The following is an 18,223-nucleotide window of genomic DNA, read 5'->3' as shown; positions in this document are numbered from 1 at the left end:
GAAGGAGGCCGGAGAAAGGCCTAAGGAGAGGGCGGGCTCTGCTCATGTCCAGGCTCCCATCTCCGTGAGCACACACCCCGGCCTCCTGCAGAATCCAAGGAGGTTGGGAAGGCTCCACGCCCACCCGGACCCTGGGTTGGTGGCATCAAGCCCTCTAACTTGCTATGGGACCTGGAACAGAGCGCCGCCCTCTGGGCCTCCATTTCCACCCCTGCAGAACAGGGACATTGGACCAGACTTCTGCTCCAAAAGCAAAACTGGCTGAATCATAAGCCTGGGGGAGCTCCTCAACATGCCCATTCCTGCGCCAAACCCAAGATCCAATACAGCAGGACTCCACGGCTGGGGCCCTGGAATCTGGATTTAGAATCATAACTCCTCCCAGGAGATCCCGATGCAACTAGGTTTGGGAACCACTGGAACCGAAAACCCCGCTTGGGTCCACGGTGGCATCAACATTGCAGGAGTCTGATTGCATGAGCTGGAAAGGAGCCCCAGATTCACACACACAAAGGCTAATAGGGCACCCGCCCCCAGCCCCATGCCTCGGTCTGCTCTCTTGGTTCTGCCAGCTTTGTGGCATCTCTGCGGGACGTGGCTCTCCCCGGCTCACTCAGGGGCAGAGGGACCATCCCGAGGGGTCTCAGTCTCACAGCACCCCGCTGGCCTCTCTCTGGGCAGGCTGGGCGAGTACCCAAAGCTTCTCTGTTCTAACTTTAGTGCTCACAGCTCTGTCCCAAGCTCCCTCCCCGCCCCCTCACAGGAGGGGAGACCCACCAGGCTGTGCTGATGAGGGGCCTAGATGCTCAGTCCAAGCTGCCTGGGTTCAACCCCAGCTCTCCTCCTCACCAGCTGGAAGACCAGCAGCAAGTGGCTTTGCCTCCCCGTAGTTCAGCTTCCTAACACAATGAGGCGATGGGAAGAGCAACGCTACCTATGGTTGTCTTGAGGGTTAGGCAAGTTAACCCATGGCTGTTATTACTACTAACCCTGGCGGTTTGAAGCATATTCCTTTGTGAAGTGGCTGAATTGAGCCATTTCCTAGCATAAACCCACATGTTTGTGCAGGAGTGTCGTTCTCCATTTTCTGGGTGGACACATGGAAGCTCAGGGTACTCCTGGGGTGGGCTGGGGAGGGCTCCATCCCTCCCATTCCCAACCTCCTCCCTTACTTGGTCCACATGATGGACGACTCCCGGCTGTCTTCTGACCAGATGCGGGCGGTCCAGTCACCGACGGTCAAGAAGTTCTTTGGGTAGAAGGGATTTCTCTGGAGGGCATAGATGGGACCATGGTGGCCTGCAAAGGTGCACACGATCTTCTCAGCCGACGTCTTGGCCTTGCGGTTGCAGGAGATGACGATGCCCTGCTCGGTACCCACCATGAACTTAGTTGGCTGCAGAGGGAGCGACACAGGAGTGGAAGGCTCCATGAAACATCAGCATGGGGCTGAGCCGGCATGGCAAGCGGTCTGCTGGGGAGGAGCAGGAGTGGGGGGGTGGGGTCTGAAGGTGCTGGAAGGACCCTCGGTTTAAGCCTCTGCTCAGGCTGTGCCCCACGCACTCCTGGGGAGTTGCCCCACTCATCCCAGCCTCATCAGATCCTACCCTTCTTTAGAACCGACTCAAAGACCCCATGCTTAATGAAGCCCTCCATGACTTTCTAGTCCCTGGAGAGTGTCATCACTTTCTTCATGTAGCATCGTTGTGTCCACCAGGCATTTTGCCATAAAGATCCTGAATGTCAGGACAGATGAAGTAATGATTGAATGAATAATGTAGAACATGGATCTAGAAGAGCTCCCCCCCAGCCTCCAGCTACTCCCTGCAAAATTGGGCCCTGTACCCGGGTGTTCACAGCATCTTTATTCACAATAGCTAAGAAGTGGAAGCAACCCAAGTGTCCACTGACAGATGAATGGATGAACAACATGTGGTGTATATATACAGTGGAGTATTATTCAGCCTTAAAAAGGAAGGAAATTCTGACGCATGCTACAACGTGGATGAAGCTTGAGGACATTATGCTAAGCGAAATAAGCCAGTCTCAAAAGGACAAATACTGCATGATTCCACTTATATGAGGTACCTAGGGTCGTCAAAAATCATAGAAACAGGAAAGTAGTCACCAGGGGCTGAAGGAGAGGGAGAGAAATGGAGAATCGTTGTTGAATAGCTACAGTTTCATTCTTGCAAGGTGAAAAAGACCTGGAGATCCATTGCACAGCAATGCGAGTATACTCAACACTACTCAGTTGTACACTTAAAAATAGTTAAGATGGTACATTTTATGTTATGTGTTTTTTTACCACAATTAAAAAGAAAAACAAATGGGTTACAAGTTGAGGGTCAAAGGAAAGTGAGGAGACACAGCTTGAGAGGCCCAGAAAAGGAGGTAATGAACTGCAGGGCTCCTGCAAGCTGGTAGGGAGATGGGCTAACTGCATCCGGATGGCCCATCATGGCTCCAGCCTCAGACTTCTCGGTGGGGTCGGGGTGGCGAGCCTGGGCCTTCCGGTCAGAGCCCTGCACTGGAGCTCCAGCTTCACTGTGTTCCAGAGCATGTGACTTACTCCATTAAGACTCATTTTGTTGATCTGGAAAGTAGGGATAATAACATTACCTCACAAGATGGCCATGGATGAGTACACAAGCTCATCGTGTAAGGCAGTTACGAGTGTCCAGCACGCAGTATGCACTCAGCGACACTGTGGGGAGGTGGGGACTAGTGGCCACAGGGTCATTACATGTAGCGCTTGGCCTAGAAATCCCTGATTCCAGAACAGAATGTTTTTCTGAGTCCTCCTCAGCCCGACCTCCACGTCTAGGGTTGGGGTCAGTTAAATCGTCACCCACTTCACCCCACCAGCATGCATCCCCCAGTTCTGGGTGAGGACTCCTGGGGCAAGGTGAGGCCAGAGCACCTGCACCTCCCAAGGGTCTAGGAATGATGTCACATGACCCAGAGGCAAACCAGTGACAACCCAAGGGGAGCCAGGCCTGAGCCTCAGAGGGACATAAGCCAGGAAGCAGCCCAAGCCAAGAGCCATCTGGGAAAGTTGTTTCCCCGCTTTGGAGGGAGTCTTCATTGGCTGCTTCTAGAAGCTTCCCTCCTCTGACACATTCACATTACTGCTTTGGTATTTCTTTACTGTTCCTCCTCAGTTACTAAGTGCCTTCATTATGCCTGTGCTCTGGCTTTCCGAGGAGCCTACTCTGGTCTCATTTCCCTTTCCAACGCCTCCTGCTTCTTCCCAGGAGGTGAAGTGACCCACAAAGGGTCCTACACGGGGCAGGGGCAGGGGCAGGGTCTGGCCTCCTGATGTTGGTCCCGGGCAGGCCTCTTCCCATAGAATGAGGCTTTTCTGGATTCCTGTCCTGTCCAGAAGATTACCTTCTGTTCAGCCCAGACACTAGCCGAACGGAGACTTCCTGGGAATTAGCACAGTTTCCTTTCTCAAGAAGCTCTGCTGCCCCCTGCTGGAAAGTCATTGTAAAGACCGCACAGGTCCAGGACGACCATGATTGGATGGTCCTCCCTGGCTAAGCCTGACGCCCAAGGAAAGCAGCAGCGCCCCCGGGGCCACAAGCGTCTGATACACTAGCCACGGCTGGTCCTTGGCTCCCGCTGCCCCGGCAATGGAAGTCGGGAAGGGAGAGGAAAGGACGCTCACCAAAGTAGACTCGAACTCCAGGGAGATGGCCCCCAACGCATTTTCCAGCTGCTCCTTTTTGGTGATGTCCATGATCACCACCTCAGTGGGCTCGCTCATCTTCCGGATATCCCACCACATGACCTGACGGGAAGAAGGGGCGACTTGGAGACCTGAGGTCCCTTGGTTCTGGCTTTTGCCTCCCATACCCGCTCCAACTTCCTGGGGTCAGTCGCTTGGAACAAAAGGGTGTGTGACAGGGGCTACCAGCAGCCCACAGGAACAAACGCGCTTTGAGAATGACTGCTCTGGTCCATGGTCCCAAGCCTGGCTGATCGTCAGGTCATGGGCAAGCTTCACGAAACCCAGGTGCTAGAGCCTCACCCCAGAGCTCCTGACTACAGTGCGCCCTGGAATCCGTAGTCCTAAGGGCTCCCCACAATGTGGCAGTACGTGGCAATATTATAAATGCACACATCCTTTCACCCAGAAGTCCCACTGCCGGGAATGCATGCTGTAGATGTACCTTCACATGCATGCGATTGTCTATATACAAATCCACTCTTGGCTACATTTTTTTAGTAACAACAAAATATGAAAATCTACTTAAATAAATTATGGCATACCCAATGCAGTCCCTGACAGGCGTGCGGCTGCGCTTTATGAAACATGAAATCATCTTTAAGAAATGCTAAATGAAAAACATCAAGCGCAGACCAACGTGAAAGGTGTGCAAAAAGAGAGCGAAGAAGACAGATGTGTTTGCTTCTGAAGGCAGACGAAGCAGCCGCCGCAGGTCGCAGGTGGGCGCCTACGGGGTGAGGTGGGAGGCTTGGGGGCAGAGGTGGGAGGAAGGCGTTTCGCCGTCTGCCCTTTCATACCTTTCGGATTTTGTTTTGCATGAGTGCGCTGTATTACCCGTGACTGTGTTCCCCACGCCCTCACCCCGCACAGCACCTGGCCGCTCGGTACCTGCCCGTCCGTGGATGCCGAGAAGCATTCTGTGCCTGTCTTTGACTGCAGCCAGATGGTGCCGTACACGGGGTCTCGGTGGCTGAACTCAATGGTGGACAGCTCTGCCACCAGGCTGCCCTTCCGGGTGTCCCAACAGGCTGGCGGGGAAGAAAATGAGGGGGAGGTGAACTGAAGCACAGGCTTCCTTCCCCGGTGCAGGCAGCAGGGCTAGAGGGATGCTACTTTCTTTTGGTTTAGCAGGCATGTGGTTTTATGTGGTTTTTTTAGAATCAGGGCTACATTCAAACCAGCCTGAGTTTCCTGCCAGCCTCCCAAGCCCCCACACAATCTCTGCGGGAAGACTTCCTGAGTGCATGCTCCATTCATTCCATTGAGCCCCCGCCACATGTTGGGTACCACACTGGGCCCCTGGAGAAGCCGCTGGGAATAAGATGGACATGGTCCCTGGGAGGCAGGGGGGGACCTGCCAGTACAGCCCCTGCTGTGATCACTCTGGTGAGGGACACATGGACGTGGTCAGGGAAAGCTTCCTGGAGGAGGTGAGAGGAAACTAAGACTGCGGATGAGCCTACGATGGAGGGAGCCCGGTGAAGAGAGAGGAGCGCCTCCGCCACAGGGGAAGGCTCGGCAGGAAGAACCTGGGGCAGAGCTCTCCTGCATCCACTCCCTCCTTTTGTCCGCTGTACCTCTGCCCCCTCTGGCGGGAAAGAAACCCACAGAGGGAGCTCGGCCCCTACTGTGATCCGCTATCAGCGCTCCACCCCTTCTGCTTTACCAAGAAAGACTCGAAGCTTATCTATTTTTGGTCCTGATAGATTTTGTTCTCATTCTCCCAGGAGTGCACAGTGAGGACCCACCCCGTTACTCAGAGCTGTTTCTAGGAAAGCTGCTTTCGTAAAACAGCAGCCAAATACTTGATCCACTGTCTTGGTTTACGGAATCCAGGTCCAAGGCGTTTGGCCCTGAACCAGCCTGGCCCAGGAATGGGTTTTCTCAGCTGGGCTTGCTCTGCTTGGGCAAAGCAGTGCTCAAGGGTGGGTCCGCTGCGGCCCACCTTACAGGCAGCAGAGCCAAGCCTGGGCTGGTCTGAGCTGCACAAAAAGCTGCTGAAAGCCATTATGAATAATGAGGGAGGCAGGGCTCCTGAATAAATCGTGGCAAAGTGGCTGTGCTTCAGCCTTTTAGAGCCCTGGCACCCAGATAACTTGGCAGGGAGATTTATGAGCGCCCATATCTACTGCACAGGCTGGCAGCTCCCCCAGAGAGGAGGCAGCAGGTCTGAGAGGGAGACCAGGAGCCTCAGAAGGCCGGGAGGAAGCCAGGCCACAGAGCGTTTCTGAGAAGTTTCCCAGCCATTCTGGTTCCTGCTCCCAATGGGAGAAGGGGGAGTGAGAGGGCGTGTGAAGGTCAGAGGGGTGGGGAACCCTTTTCGTGCCTGGGCGAGTCTGGCCTGGGGTGTAGACAGGAGGATTGAGTGTCTGGCTGCTTCATGCCAGAGTGGAGGGCTGGCAGGAACGCTCAGAGCCCTGTGGACAGGTTTCCTCCAAGCTCACTAGGGACCAAAAAGTCAGTTTTCCAGATGTGCTATCAGTAAAAACGGGGGAGCGAGGACCTCTGAAAATCCTCTCCTCCATAAAGGCAAGGCGAAAACTGGCAAGATTTGTCAGAATCAACTTTTTCAGAAGTCTGGAAATTAGCCAAAGGCTCACAGCAATCCAGCAGGTGTTGCTTCAAGAAAGACAGCCGAATCTTGTAAGAACAGTAGGCATCGTGGCATTGGGACCCGCCCTAGTTAAGACCCCACACTCCTCAGTTCCAAGGTAGCCTTGAAAAGTAACATTCTGCATTCCTGGTGAGAAACAGTGGCCTGGCAGCCACAGGTCAGGGCAGAATGGGGATGGAGCTCCCACAAAGCCTCCCGCGCAAAGAATTGCCATTATCTGACCTGTCTGGTGGCTCCCGGGAAGATCCCACGTGCAAACTTGTCTATATTCAGCTTGACTTGGAGCTTGCTCAGGGAAGAAATTCCTTTTTTTGAGGTAATTGTTAATTATAATTACAGGCAATTCATTAACTTCGCAGCTCCCTGAAGTGGTGGATAACGGGTGGGGCAGACAGTGGGTCAACCAAAAAACTTAAAAGGAAAAGCTGGAGAATGAGATGCCCACAGGGGCTTTGAAAAGCTCTGATCTAGCAGGCCACATGCATGGGGAGGGAGGTGTGCATGCCCGGGGCTGTGCACGTGCTTAAGAAAGAACTGAGGAGGCCGCAAGCTCTCACCTCTGGCTGACCTTGAGGCTCTGCACAGAGGCTGAGGCAGAGTTGACACCCGCCTGCCTGAGTGCTGAAGGCATCCTCGGACATGCACACAGAGGCCTTCAGCAAAGACGGGCAGAGCTTTCGGATCCAGGTGTTCAAGGGAATCTCTGCCCGATCATTACCTGATCACTAAGCTAACCGAGTGGGGACGGTAGGGGTCACACAGGACAAAGAACACAGACTTTACAGAGTTCGTTCAGAAAATTCACCGAAGAAACAAACAATAACTACAACAAACAGCGACAAAAATAAGCCCTGGGGAGTATGAGTATCTGATTTCCAAAGTTGCCCCATTATATTATACAAAAAACCCCAGTTTTCAACAAGAAATTCACAAGACATACAAAGAAACAAGAAAGTATGGTCCATACACAAGGGAAAAAAGCAGTAAATAGAGGCGGTGCCCAAGGAAGCCCAGATGTTGGGCTTACTAGGCAAAGACTTTAAACTGCTATTTTAAATATGTTCAAAGAACTAAAGGAAACCATATCTAAAGAACTAAAGGAAAGTATGAAAAGGATATCTCACTAAATAAAGAATATCAACAAGGAGATTGGAATTATTTGAAAAAGGGAGAACAAAACAGAAATTCTGGAGTTGAAAAAATACTTTAACTGAAATGAAAATTCAGGAGAGGGACTCAAAAGCATATTTGAGCAGGCAGAAGAATCACTGAATCTGAAGATGTCAACTGAGATTATCCAGTCTGAGAAACAGAAAGAAATGAGAATGAAGAAAAATGAACAGAGCCTCAGAGATCTGTGGGACACCATCAAACATGCCAACATACACATGACGGAAGTCCCAGAGGAGAGGAGAGACAAAGGGGCAGGAAGGATATTTGAAGAAATAATGGCTGAAAACTTCCCATAGTTGATGAAAACCATTAATCTACATATCCAAGAAGCTAAATGAATTCCAAGTAGGATCAGCTCAAAGATACTCCCACCTTAAGACATTATAATCAAAGCCAAAGAGAGAATCAGGAAAGCAGCTAGGCAAAATGACTCATCACAAACAAGGGATCATCTGTAAGTTTAACAGCTGGTTTCTTATCAGAAACCACAGGGGCTAGAAGGCAGTGTGATGACATATTCAAAATAATGAAAGAAAAAAAATCTATCAACCAAGAATTCTATATCCAGTAAAACTATCCTTCAAAAATGAAGGAAATTAAGACATTCTCAGATAAACAAAAACTGAGAATTTGTTGCTAGGAGATCTGCCCTAAAAGAAATACTAAAGAGAGCCCTTCAGCTGATACAAAAGGACTCTAGAGAGTAACTCAAACCATGAAGAAATAAAGAGCACTAGTACAGATAACTACACAGGCAAATATCAAAGGCAGCATAAATGTGCTTTGTTTGCAACTTTTCCCCACCTATCTTATTTAAAAGACAACTACATAAAGAAATAATTATAAATATGTGCTGATGGGCACACAATGTATAAAGATGTAATTTATATGAGGATAACTGTGCAATGGAGGGAGGGAGGGAACAGAGCTATATAGGAGCAAAGTTTTTGTTTACTATTGAAATCAAGTTGATATTAATCCAAACTAGATTGTTATAAATTAAGATGTTAATTGTAACCCCCGGGACAACCACTAAAACAATTACTCAAAAATATATAGTAAAAGAAATGACAAAGGAATTAAAATGGTACACTAGAAAATATCTAATGCAAAAGAAGGCAGTTATGGAGAAATAGAGGAGCAAAAAAAGATATAAGAAATATGGAAAACAAATAGCAAAATGGCAGACGTATATCCTACTTTATCAGTAATTACATTAATGCAAATGGATTAAACCCCAATCAAAAGGCAGAGATTGGGGCTGGCCCCATGGCCGAGTGGTTAAGTTCGTGCATTCCACTTTGGCGGCCCAGGGTTTTGCCGGTTTGGATCCCAGGAGGGGACATGGCACCGCTCGTCAGGCCATGCTGAGGCAGCATCCCACATAGCACAACCAGAGGCATTCACAACCAGAATATACAGCTATGTATTGGCGGGCTTTGGGGAGAAGAAGAAGAAAAGAAAAAAAAAAGATTGGCAACAGTTGTTAGCTCAGGTGCCAATCTTTAAAAAAAAAAAAAGGCAGAGATTGGTAGAATAGATTTAAAGGAAAAAAACCATGATCCAACTGTATGCTGACTATATACAATCTACAAGAGACACACTTTAAATTCAAAGACACAAATAAGTTCAAAGTAAAGGAATGGAAAAAGATATACCACACAAACAGCATCAGAGAGCTGGAGTGCCGATAACAGAGAAGACAGACTAAAAACAAAGAAGGACATTATATACTGATAAAAGGATCAATTAGTTAGGAAGACATAACAGTTATAAACACGTATATGCACCTGTTAAGGACTGAATGTCTGTGTCCCCTGAAAATTCACATGTTGAAATCCTAACCCTTGGGGCTGGCCTGGTGGCACAGGGGTTAGGTTCACACATTCCGCTTCAGCAGCCTGGGGTTCATCACTTTGGATCCTGAGTGCAGACCTACACACTGCTTGGCAAGCCATGCTGTGGTAGGTGTCCCATATATAAAATGGAGGAAGATGGGCATGGATATTAGCTCAGGGCAAGTCTTCTTCAGCAAAAAAGAGGAGGATTGGCAGCAAATGTTAGCTCAGGCCTAATCTTCCTCAAAAAAAAAAAGAAATCCTAACTCTCAATGTGATGGTATTAGGAAGTGGGGCCTTTGGGAGGTAATTAGGTCACAAGGGTGGAGCCCTCGTGGATGGGATTAGTGCCATTACAGTCATGTGCCACATAAGGATGTTTTGGTCAATGATGGACCACATATACAAGGGTGGTCCCGTGAGTACCATATTGCCTAGGTGTGTAGCAGGCTATCCCATCTAGGATTGTGTAAGTACAGTCTATGATGCTTGCACGATGACAAAATCATCCAGTGATGCATTTCTCAGAACACAGCCCCATTGTTAAGTGACACACAACTGCACAAGATGGGATACGAGAGAGCCCATGTCCTCTCTCTGCTCTCTGCCATGTGAGGACATGGCAAGGAGGCAGCTGTCTGCAAACCAGGAAGCGAGCTCTCACCAGGCAGCAGGTCTGCTGGCACCTTGATCTTGGACTGCCCAGCCTCCAAAACTGTGAGAAATAAATGTTTGTTGTGTAAGCCACCCAATCTATGGTATTCTGTTATAGCAGCCCGAACTAAGATAGCACCTAACAACAGAGTCGTAACAGACGTGAAGCAAAACCCGACAAAATTAAAGAGAAAAATAGACAATTCACTAATAATAGTTTCCGACTTCAATACCCCACTTTCAATAACGGATAGAACTACTAGACAGAAGGTCAATAAGAAAATAGTAGACTTGAACAGCACTATAAACCAACTAGTTTTCATAGACATCTATAGAACACTCTATCTGATGAGCAGAATATGTTCTTCTCAAGGGCACAGGGAACACTCTCCAGGATAGACTACATGTTAGGCCATAAAACAAGCCTCAATAGATTTTAAAAGATTGAAATCATGAAAGACATCTTTTCTGACCAAAACAGAATAAAACTAGAAGTCAATACATGAAGGAAAACTGGAAAATTCACAAATACATAGAAATTAAACAACATACTCCTAAATAATCAATGGGTCAAAGAACTCAAAAAGGAAATTAGAAAAATACTTTGAAATGAATGAACATGAAAACACAACATAACAAAACTTATGAGGTACAGCCAAAGCAGTGCTTAGAGGGAAATTTATAACTGTAAATACGTATATTTTTAAAAACCTCAAATCAATAAGCTAACCTTCCACCTTAAGAAATTAGAAAGAGAAGAACAAATTAAACTCAAATCAAGCAGAAAGAAGGAAATAATAAAGATTAAATAAAAATAAGGAAATAAATGAAATAGAGAATAAAAAAATAACCGAGAAAATCAATAAAATCAAAAGTCGGTTCTTTGAAAAAACGAAATTGACAAACCTCTAGCTAGACTGAGCAATTGAAAAAAGAGGGAAGATTCAAATTACTGAAATCAGGAATGAAATAGGAGACACCACTACCAGCCTTACAGAGATGAAATTATTATATGGGAACACTAAGAACAACTAGATGTCAACACATCATATAACCTAAATGAAATACAAAAATTTCTAGAAAGATACAAACTACTCAAACGGATTCAAGAAGAAATATAAAATGTGAAAAGACCTGTAACAAGCAAAGAGATTGAAACAGCCATTTTTTAAAGATTGGCGCCTGAGCTAACAACTGTTGCCAATCTTTTTTTTTCCTGCTTTTTCTCCCCAAATCCACCCTAGTACGTCATTGTATATTTTAGTTGTGGGTCCTTCCGGTTGTGGCATGTGGGACGCCGCCCCAACGTGGCCTGACGAGCGGTGCCATATCCGCACCTGGGATCTGAACCAGCGAAACTCTGGGCCACCGAAGCCCAGCGCGCAAACTTAACCACTTGGCCACACGGCCGGCCCCTGAAATAGCCATTTTTAAACTTCCAGTAAGGAGCACTCCAGAACCAAATGGCTCCACTGGTGAATTCTACTGAACATTTAGAGAACAATTAATACCAACTCGTCACAAACTCTTCGAAAAACAGATGAGGAGGGAACACTTCCTATTCATTCTATAAGGCCGGCAGTACTTGCACCCGTTACCACACAGGTTATATAGTCAGGGCTACACAGTCTCCTGAGATGGAGCCCCCAGTGGTCTCGTCAACCCTGTGCCTCTTGCTACCTTGCCCAGCTCACGGCAGGCATGCAGCAAATATTCCTTGACTTTACTTGACCTATAATTTTCTTAACTTTTTATTTTGAACGAATTTTAGACCTACTTGAACTATTACAACTGGAGACACTGCTGAGGTGTCAGCAAAGCCTGACTCCCGCAGACGTCTGGAGTTGGCCAGCTGTGGGAGGTCCCCACCCCACTCGTCCTCCCTAGCAAGCCCGGGCCAGACAGCAGCAGGGGCCGGGCTGCCGCCGAGCCCGGGGAACTTGGGCTGGCCCTGGTTAAGCGCCCGGGTCCCTCCTCACCAATCTGCCCGTTGTAGCAGCCTCCCAGAAGCACGTGGGAATCTTTGGGGTTGTACTCCAAGGTGACGAGAGGAGAAGACGGCTTCAGGACAATTTCAGGCCTGTTGGGGTTTTCTACAAAGAAGAAAAAGAGTATATCCCATGAGGCCTGGGAAGAAAGGGACAGAATCAAACAGTCTAACCCCCTCGACAGGTGGGAGTGGCGGGGGGAAGCCTGGAAGTCCTCTCCTGGCTGCAACTTCCAGTCCTCAGTGCCCAGAATGTTGCCCTACGGGCTCCTTTAATGGCTTTATTTTGGGGGAATTAGGACCATGTGTGTGTGTAATTGTAATTCTAGTCCAGTTCCCTGGTTTGGCATAAAATGAGGTTTGACCCCAAGGTTTTTACACAAAGTTGGCTCTCCCCTGACTTCTCCGAACCAGTTTCCTTGCCTGTGTAGCGGGGATACTGGCGGGGCCCCCCCCACGGGGAAGCTGTAGGAACTCGTTGAGCTGCTCAGGAGTGTAAAGCGTTCAGTTCTGTGCTTGGCACCTACACCACACCTGCTAAAAACGGGAGCGCTTGTTTTCACAGTGACCACAATGAGGGACACCTGCGAGCAGGAAGCCAGCCAGCTGCTAGGCTGTGCCCTTACAGTGAGCCCCTCTGTCAACAACAGTCTGAGCTCCCGGGTGGACACACTGCCCCTACTGACCATGAATTAAGGACAAGTGCCAGGAAAGGAGGGACGGAGGTGAGTCCCCTCCCCTCCTCCTTGGGTCCCTTCTCAGTCTGTGGGGGACTCCTTCTGATACACTCCTCAGGGACCCAAGATTCGGACTCCGTGGGGTCGGGTTTCGAAATGAAGGGAGCTCCCTGCTTCCGATTTGGCTCCACTCAGCTGCGTCTGAACCCCGACAGGGAAGGGATGAGACAGTGGCTTCCTCCTGGGTGCCTGGTCCCTCTCTGTGAGTGTCCCCTGCCTGTTCCTGTCCTCTCGCTGGCCTCTGCCCTGCTCCCTCAGCCTTCCCTGGCCAGTGGGGTGCCCTGCTTCTCACCGAGGTCCCAGATGTACGAGTCATGGCTCATGCCCTCCGGCGCCCGTTGAAAATCCAAGCAAGAATACGCAACTGCCAACTTCCTGTTACCATCGGGGTGCCAGGAGAGGTGTGTGGCTGGCCGCTTGATCTCCTGGGGATCCCTTTAGGGGAGAGTGAGAGGGCAGAGACTGGGGTACAGGGCCCCCCAAGTTCTTATTTACTAAATTCTTTCTTAAAAGAACCCAAACATATTTAAGCATATTTAAACGTTCACTAAGAGAAATTTGTTTTAAAAACAAAGTTTACAGGACTCCCTTAATTGGAAAACCGATCCTACCAGCCATAAATAAAAAGCAATAATAAAAGTTAAAACAATGGAAACAAGATGTTAAATTCCAGTCTGATGTTTTCATTTGCTGACAGTTTTGAGCCTGAAGCTTGATTTCCCATCAATACTAAGATGATAAGGAGGGCGGAGAATCCAGTCATCGTGCTCCTTTGTACTTAGCCAAAGGAGTTGAAAACTTATGTCCACACAAGAACCCACACACAGACATTTATAACTGCTTTATTCATGATTGCTAAAACCTGGAACCAACCAAGATGTCCTCAGTAGGTGAATGGATAAATTGGGGTCCATCCCTACACTGGAGTATTATTCAGCACTAAAACGAAATGAGCGATCGAGCCGAGAAAAGACATGGTGGAAACGAGGCACGTTGTTAAGTGAAAGAAGCCAGTCTGAAAGGCAGCAGACTGTGATTCCAACTGGATGATGTTCCGGGAAAGGTAAAACCAGAGATAGTAAAACGATCACTCACTGCCAAGGGTTTGGGGGAGGGAGGGATAATAGGGGGAACACGGGGGAGTTTTAGGACAGTGAAACTATTCTGTATGATACATTTGTCAAAACCCACAAAATGTACGACATGAAGAGTGAACCCTAATGTAAACTATGGACCCTAGGTGTGCTATAGGCTAAATGTTTGTGTCCCTCTGAAGTGCATCTGTGGAAACCCAATCTCCAAGCTGATAGTATTAGGAGGTGGGCCCTGTGGGAGGTGCTTAGGTCATGAGGGTGGAGCCTCATGGATGGGATTGTGCCCTTATGAAAGAGGCTCCAGAGCGACCCCTTGTCCCTCTGGCCAGGTGAGGACACAGCGAGAAGAAGGCCATCCATGCATCAGGAAGTGGGTCCTCACCAGACACAGAACCTGACCACGCTGGCATCCTGGTCTTGAACTTCCAGCCTCCAGAACTGTGAGAAATAAATGTCTGTTCTTTATGAGCCACCCAGTTCATGGTACTCAGACAGGGTGTTAATGATGTGTCAACGTGAGTTCATGACTGTGACAAATTACCACTCTGGGGTTGGATGTCGATGGGGGGAGGGATGTGGGACTCTGTACTTTCTGATCAATTGTGCTATGGACCTAAAACTGCTCTACAAAATAAACTCTTAATTTAAAAAAAGAGCAGGGAAGGAGAATGGACAAGAATAGAAAGCATTAAATACTTAATGGCCCAAACTGACACTTTTCTCCTTGAAGTAATCAGAAGTAATGAAGGAGAGTAGGGAACAACATAGCCCTCTCATCATGTGAGTCATCCTCCTCACTCCTCCCTGGGAGCACTATTAGAGTAGAAGGAGACCACAGTTCCATCCTTGGTTGGGTCACCCACCCACTGTGTGCCCTGAACATGTCCCCTTGCTGAGGAGTCACTTTCCTCATCTGTCAAACACAGAAGTTGGACGCGATGATTTCTAACCCATCATCCTACTCGGGTAGCCACATGTACGGTCAGACCCCAGCAGGGTTTGGGCAGCAGGGAAGACAGCCCCCCACCCCCACCCTGGCCCCTCTCCTGCGCGCTCTTTGTTGGCAGCAGTTGGTCCTGCTCTGCACACCACCACTCAGCCCTGGGTCAGAAAAGGGTCTTCCTAGTCATACTGGGAGTGGGTCAAGCGCTTCCCAGGATACTCTGTGGGTCATGGTAGCAAAATGAATTCCCCAGAGTTGGCATTTGAGGCTAGTCGCTTCTGAAATCACAGGTGTTCTCCGCATATACAGGCATACACACATACATGCATGTATATACACACGTATACACACACACATATAGACAAGCACATATACAGTACACATAGGTGTATTTTAAACAAAAAGTAATTCTCTCTACACGCTGTTCTGCACCTTGTTTGTTTCAGTTTGGTTTCACAGAGTAAATCTTGGAAACACTCCCTATTGGCACATAAGGAGCTGCCTCCTTCGTTTTGACAGCTGCATGGTATTCCACTGGGTGGGCACACCACAATCACTAGAATCAGTCCCCTACCAATGGCGTTAGCTTGCTTCTGCTCTTTGGCTAGCACACACCCTGCTGTAGTGACTGTCCACGCACACGGTGATCTCACACGCATGCGCCTGTGGGATAAATTCCCACTGTCAAGTTGCTGTCCTTGGAGGCTATTACCAGGTATAGTCCTGAGAGTGTGGGACAAGGGTCCTGTCTGCCCACAAGGCTGCTGGGTCGCTGATGCCCAGTACTTTGTACCTACTCTACACGGCATGAATCGACCCTACTTGTTCACAGCTTTGAAAATTCACTTAGTCTTTCCCTGGAGTCTGTCCTCCCCTTCCATCAACCAGACCTGCCCCCAGGGGAGGGACCACCTGGCTGCTGGACGCTTTATTGCTCTGCTCCTTATCAAGCTCGGAGCACAGAGGTCATTGTACCCGCGGCATGGAGTGATCAGCAGGGAGTCACCTTTGGAAGCACCCACCCATAGGGGTGACACAGATTGGCCAGACACCAGCTCAGTTATGGAGGTACCTGAAAACATTGATGGTTTTAGCTGAAGGGGCCTCTTCTGTCACTTCCACTGGGTCCTCGTCATCAAAATACTCCTGGTAGATGTCAATGGCATTATTCTGCTTGATGCAGTGCTCCATGATCTGAGGAGGACACACGGGGAGTTCTTAGCAGTAAAGGGGGTCCCCAGCCCCACCAGGGCTGAGATGGAGTCTGGGATGGATAAGAAACATCAAGTGGTCTTTCCCATCCTTCCAGTCCATACATTTCAAGGGAGGTAACATTGCCCCCAAAAGGACGAAAATTGCTTCTTGGGAATAAAATACTACTACTTTTTATGTACAAAGCACAGATACACATACAGTACATAAACAATATACAGTATAACTATAGTATTAAAATTTCATGAGGGAGGCAATTAGGAAACAATGTCTAAAAAGGCTCACTGGGGACAATGAAAAAAAGGTGAAGAAATACCGCTCTAGCCAAACAGAAGTCTTCGTCACTCCATAGACAGCACCCGTCTCCTGGGTCCTCCACCCAGAGGCCCTCCCCATTACTCCCAAACATCCAGCAAGGGAAAGCCCAAGCTCAAGGGCCACCTCTTCCAGGAGGTCTTCGTCGATCCCTTTAGCAGGAAATCGACTCTCCCTCCTTATGGGGCACAAGGGCAAGGTGTCCCTTCTCTTTACAGCATTTCTTTCATTTGCAGCATTTCTTGACATCCGCTGGATTATATACTCTTTGGGGCAGGATGTATGTGAATTTCAATGTTGTGATCTCCACTGTTCCTAGCAGAGACTAGAAGCTTGGTCGAAATGTGTTGAATGAATGAATGATCCCTATTGGCAGGTAGCTGCTGGATGCGGTTCTTTGGGGTTCTCGTTGCCCAGAGGGTTTCCCACTGTTCGGACTTCTCCTAAAGCCTGTTCTGCCCTTGGTCCTCCCCGCCTCCCCCTGTGGTCCGCTATGGTGGACTGTCGACCTGTCTGCCTGCTCCCAGAGAGAAGTTCCTTAAGGTGGCCGGTGCTCTCCCCACAAGTAGCCACAGCACCAGGCACAACTAGGGCTTGAACACAGCTGGGGACCCAGAGTGACAGCTGGGGCTCTGTCCACGGGGCTGAAGGGCGCCTCACCGAGCCGAGCTGCGTGATGGCATTGATGTAGCTCTCATCCTTCTCCACCTTCTTCCGGAAGCGGATCGTCTGCTCCAGCTCCAGGGGGTTCACATCCTTGGGCCAGCCCCCCTCAATGTGGTTAACGCCCCGGGTCTCCATCTCGAATCGCTCTGTGTTGGCCTAAACACAGAGCCCCAGGTGAGAGGATGCCCGCCTGGCGTAAGCATCTGGCCACTTCCGCCTGGAGCTCCCGGCCCGTGGGCCCCGAGCGCTCAGGGATGGACCGAGGAGGTGTCCCTGGCCAAAGCCACAATATTTTCAGGTATCAGCAAGGAACTTTCTGGTCCTCAGCTGGTCACAGGCAGCCACGAAAGTGCCACCTGTGGAGCTAGCAGCTTTGCAGCTGATGCCAGTGGCTGTGGAAAATCCAGTTCTGATCTTATCCGAATCCTAACGGACCAGAGGAGCACCCCCGTCTGTTCTGTGAGATCCCAAACAAAGAAGCGAATAATGCTTTTCCACTCAACCATCTACAACATCATAGGAAACATTGAAACAATTAAGAGTTTGCATTTACTTTGCCCATTCCATCACAGGGAGGATGGCACAGATGTAGTTTTACTCCTTAAACTTGCCACTTTGCCTTCTTTCCCATTTTCCCCCCATTTTCTAAATTGTGGTAAAATATACATAATATAAATTTTACCATTTCAACCATTACAAAGTGTACAATTCAGTGGCATTAAGGACATTCATGATGTCATGCAATTATCACCACTATTTAGTTCCAAGACTTTTCATCATCCCAGATGGAAACCCCATCCCCTCTAAGCAGTCACCGCCCTTCTCCTTTTCGTTTTTAAGCCAGAGCTTACAAAAGTCGGCAGCCTTGACAGGGTGGAGCTGACAGGAGACCCAAACGGCCTTCATGGCGGCCATCTTGTTTAGTTGGCTACGCCACAGACAAGTCACCCTGGGCTCCGTGACAGCAATCAGCCCCGAGAAAGCAAAACACTCAGTTCGTTTCAACTATAAGTTACTGGAACCACCGACAAAATGTTTTGTTCAAATCAGATGTGATTTTCACTCAGTTGATTTGGGATGTGACAAATGGGTTATCTCCTTCAACCTGATCTTCTCTCAGCAGGTCCTGACATAACCAGGAGCTGATCACCTGGTTCACACAGACAGGGAGCTCTCTGGGAGTTTGAACAGCAACATGACCCTCAGTTCCCTTATCTTGAAGGCCCCTCTGACCAGAACTTTCTATGGGACCCT

General features: G+C 48.8%; 1 protein-coding gene across 5 annotated transcripts in view; it reads right to left on the bottom strand.

Moving 5' to 3' along the window:
• The window catches only part of DNAI2 (dynein axonemal intermediate chain 2), a 31,397-nt gene that overhangs the window by 7,239 nt on the left and 5,935 nt on the right, over nt 1-18,223 (bottom strand). For all 5 annotated transcript variants that reach the window (XM_046676513.1, XM_046676517.1, XM_046676512.1 and 2 more), the window contains exons 3-9: nt 16,964-17,125; nt 15,849-15,970; nt 13,032-13,174; nt 11,995-12,108; nt 4,625-4,764; nt 3,674-3,796; nt 1,173-1,396 (exon numbers count right to left, since the gene is read on the bottom strand). In XM_046676513.1, coding sequence (XP_046532469.1) covers nt 1,173-1,396; nt 3,674-3,796; nt 4,625-4,764; nt 11,995-12,108; nt 13,032-13,174; nt 15,849-15,970; nt 16,964-17,125 — 1,028 coding nt within the window. The remainder of the gene's footprint in view (nt 1-1,172; nt 1,397-3,673; nt 3,797-4,624; nt 4,765-11,994; nt 12,109-13,031; nt 13,175-15,848; nt 15,971-16,963; nt 17,126-18,223) is intronic.

Source organism: Equus quagga, chromosome 11, assembly GCF_021613505.1.
Source record: "Equus quagga isolate Etosha38 chromosome 11, UCLA_HA_Equagga_1.0, whole genome shotgun sequence".
Classification (NCBI taxonomy): domain Eukaryota; kingdom Metazoa; phylum Chordata; class Mammalia; order Perissodactyla; family Equidae; genus Equus; species Equus quagga.
Note: the sequence above shows the minus strand (reverse complement) of the source record. Positions and strands in the feature narration are given on the sequence as shown.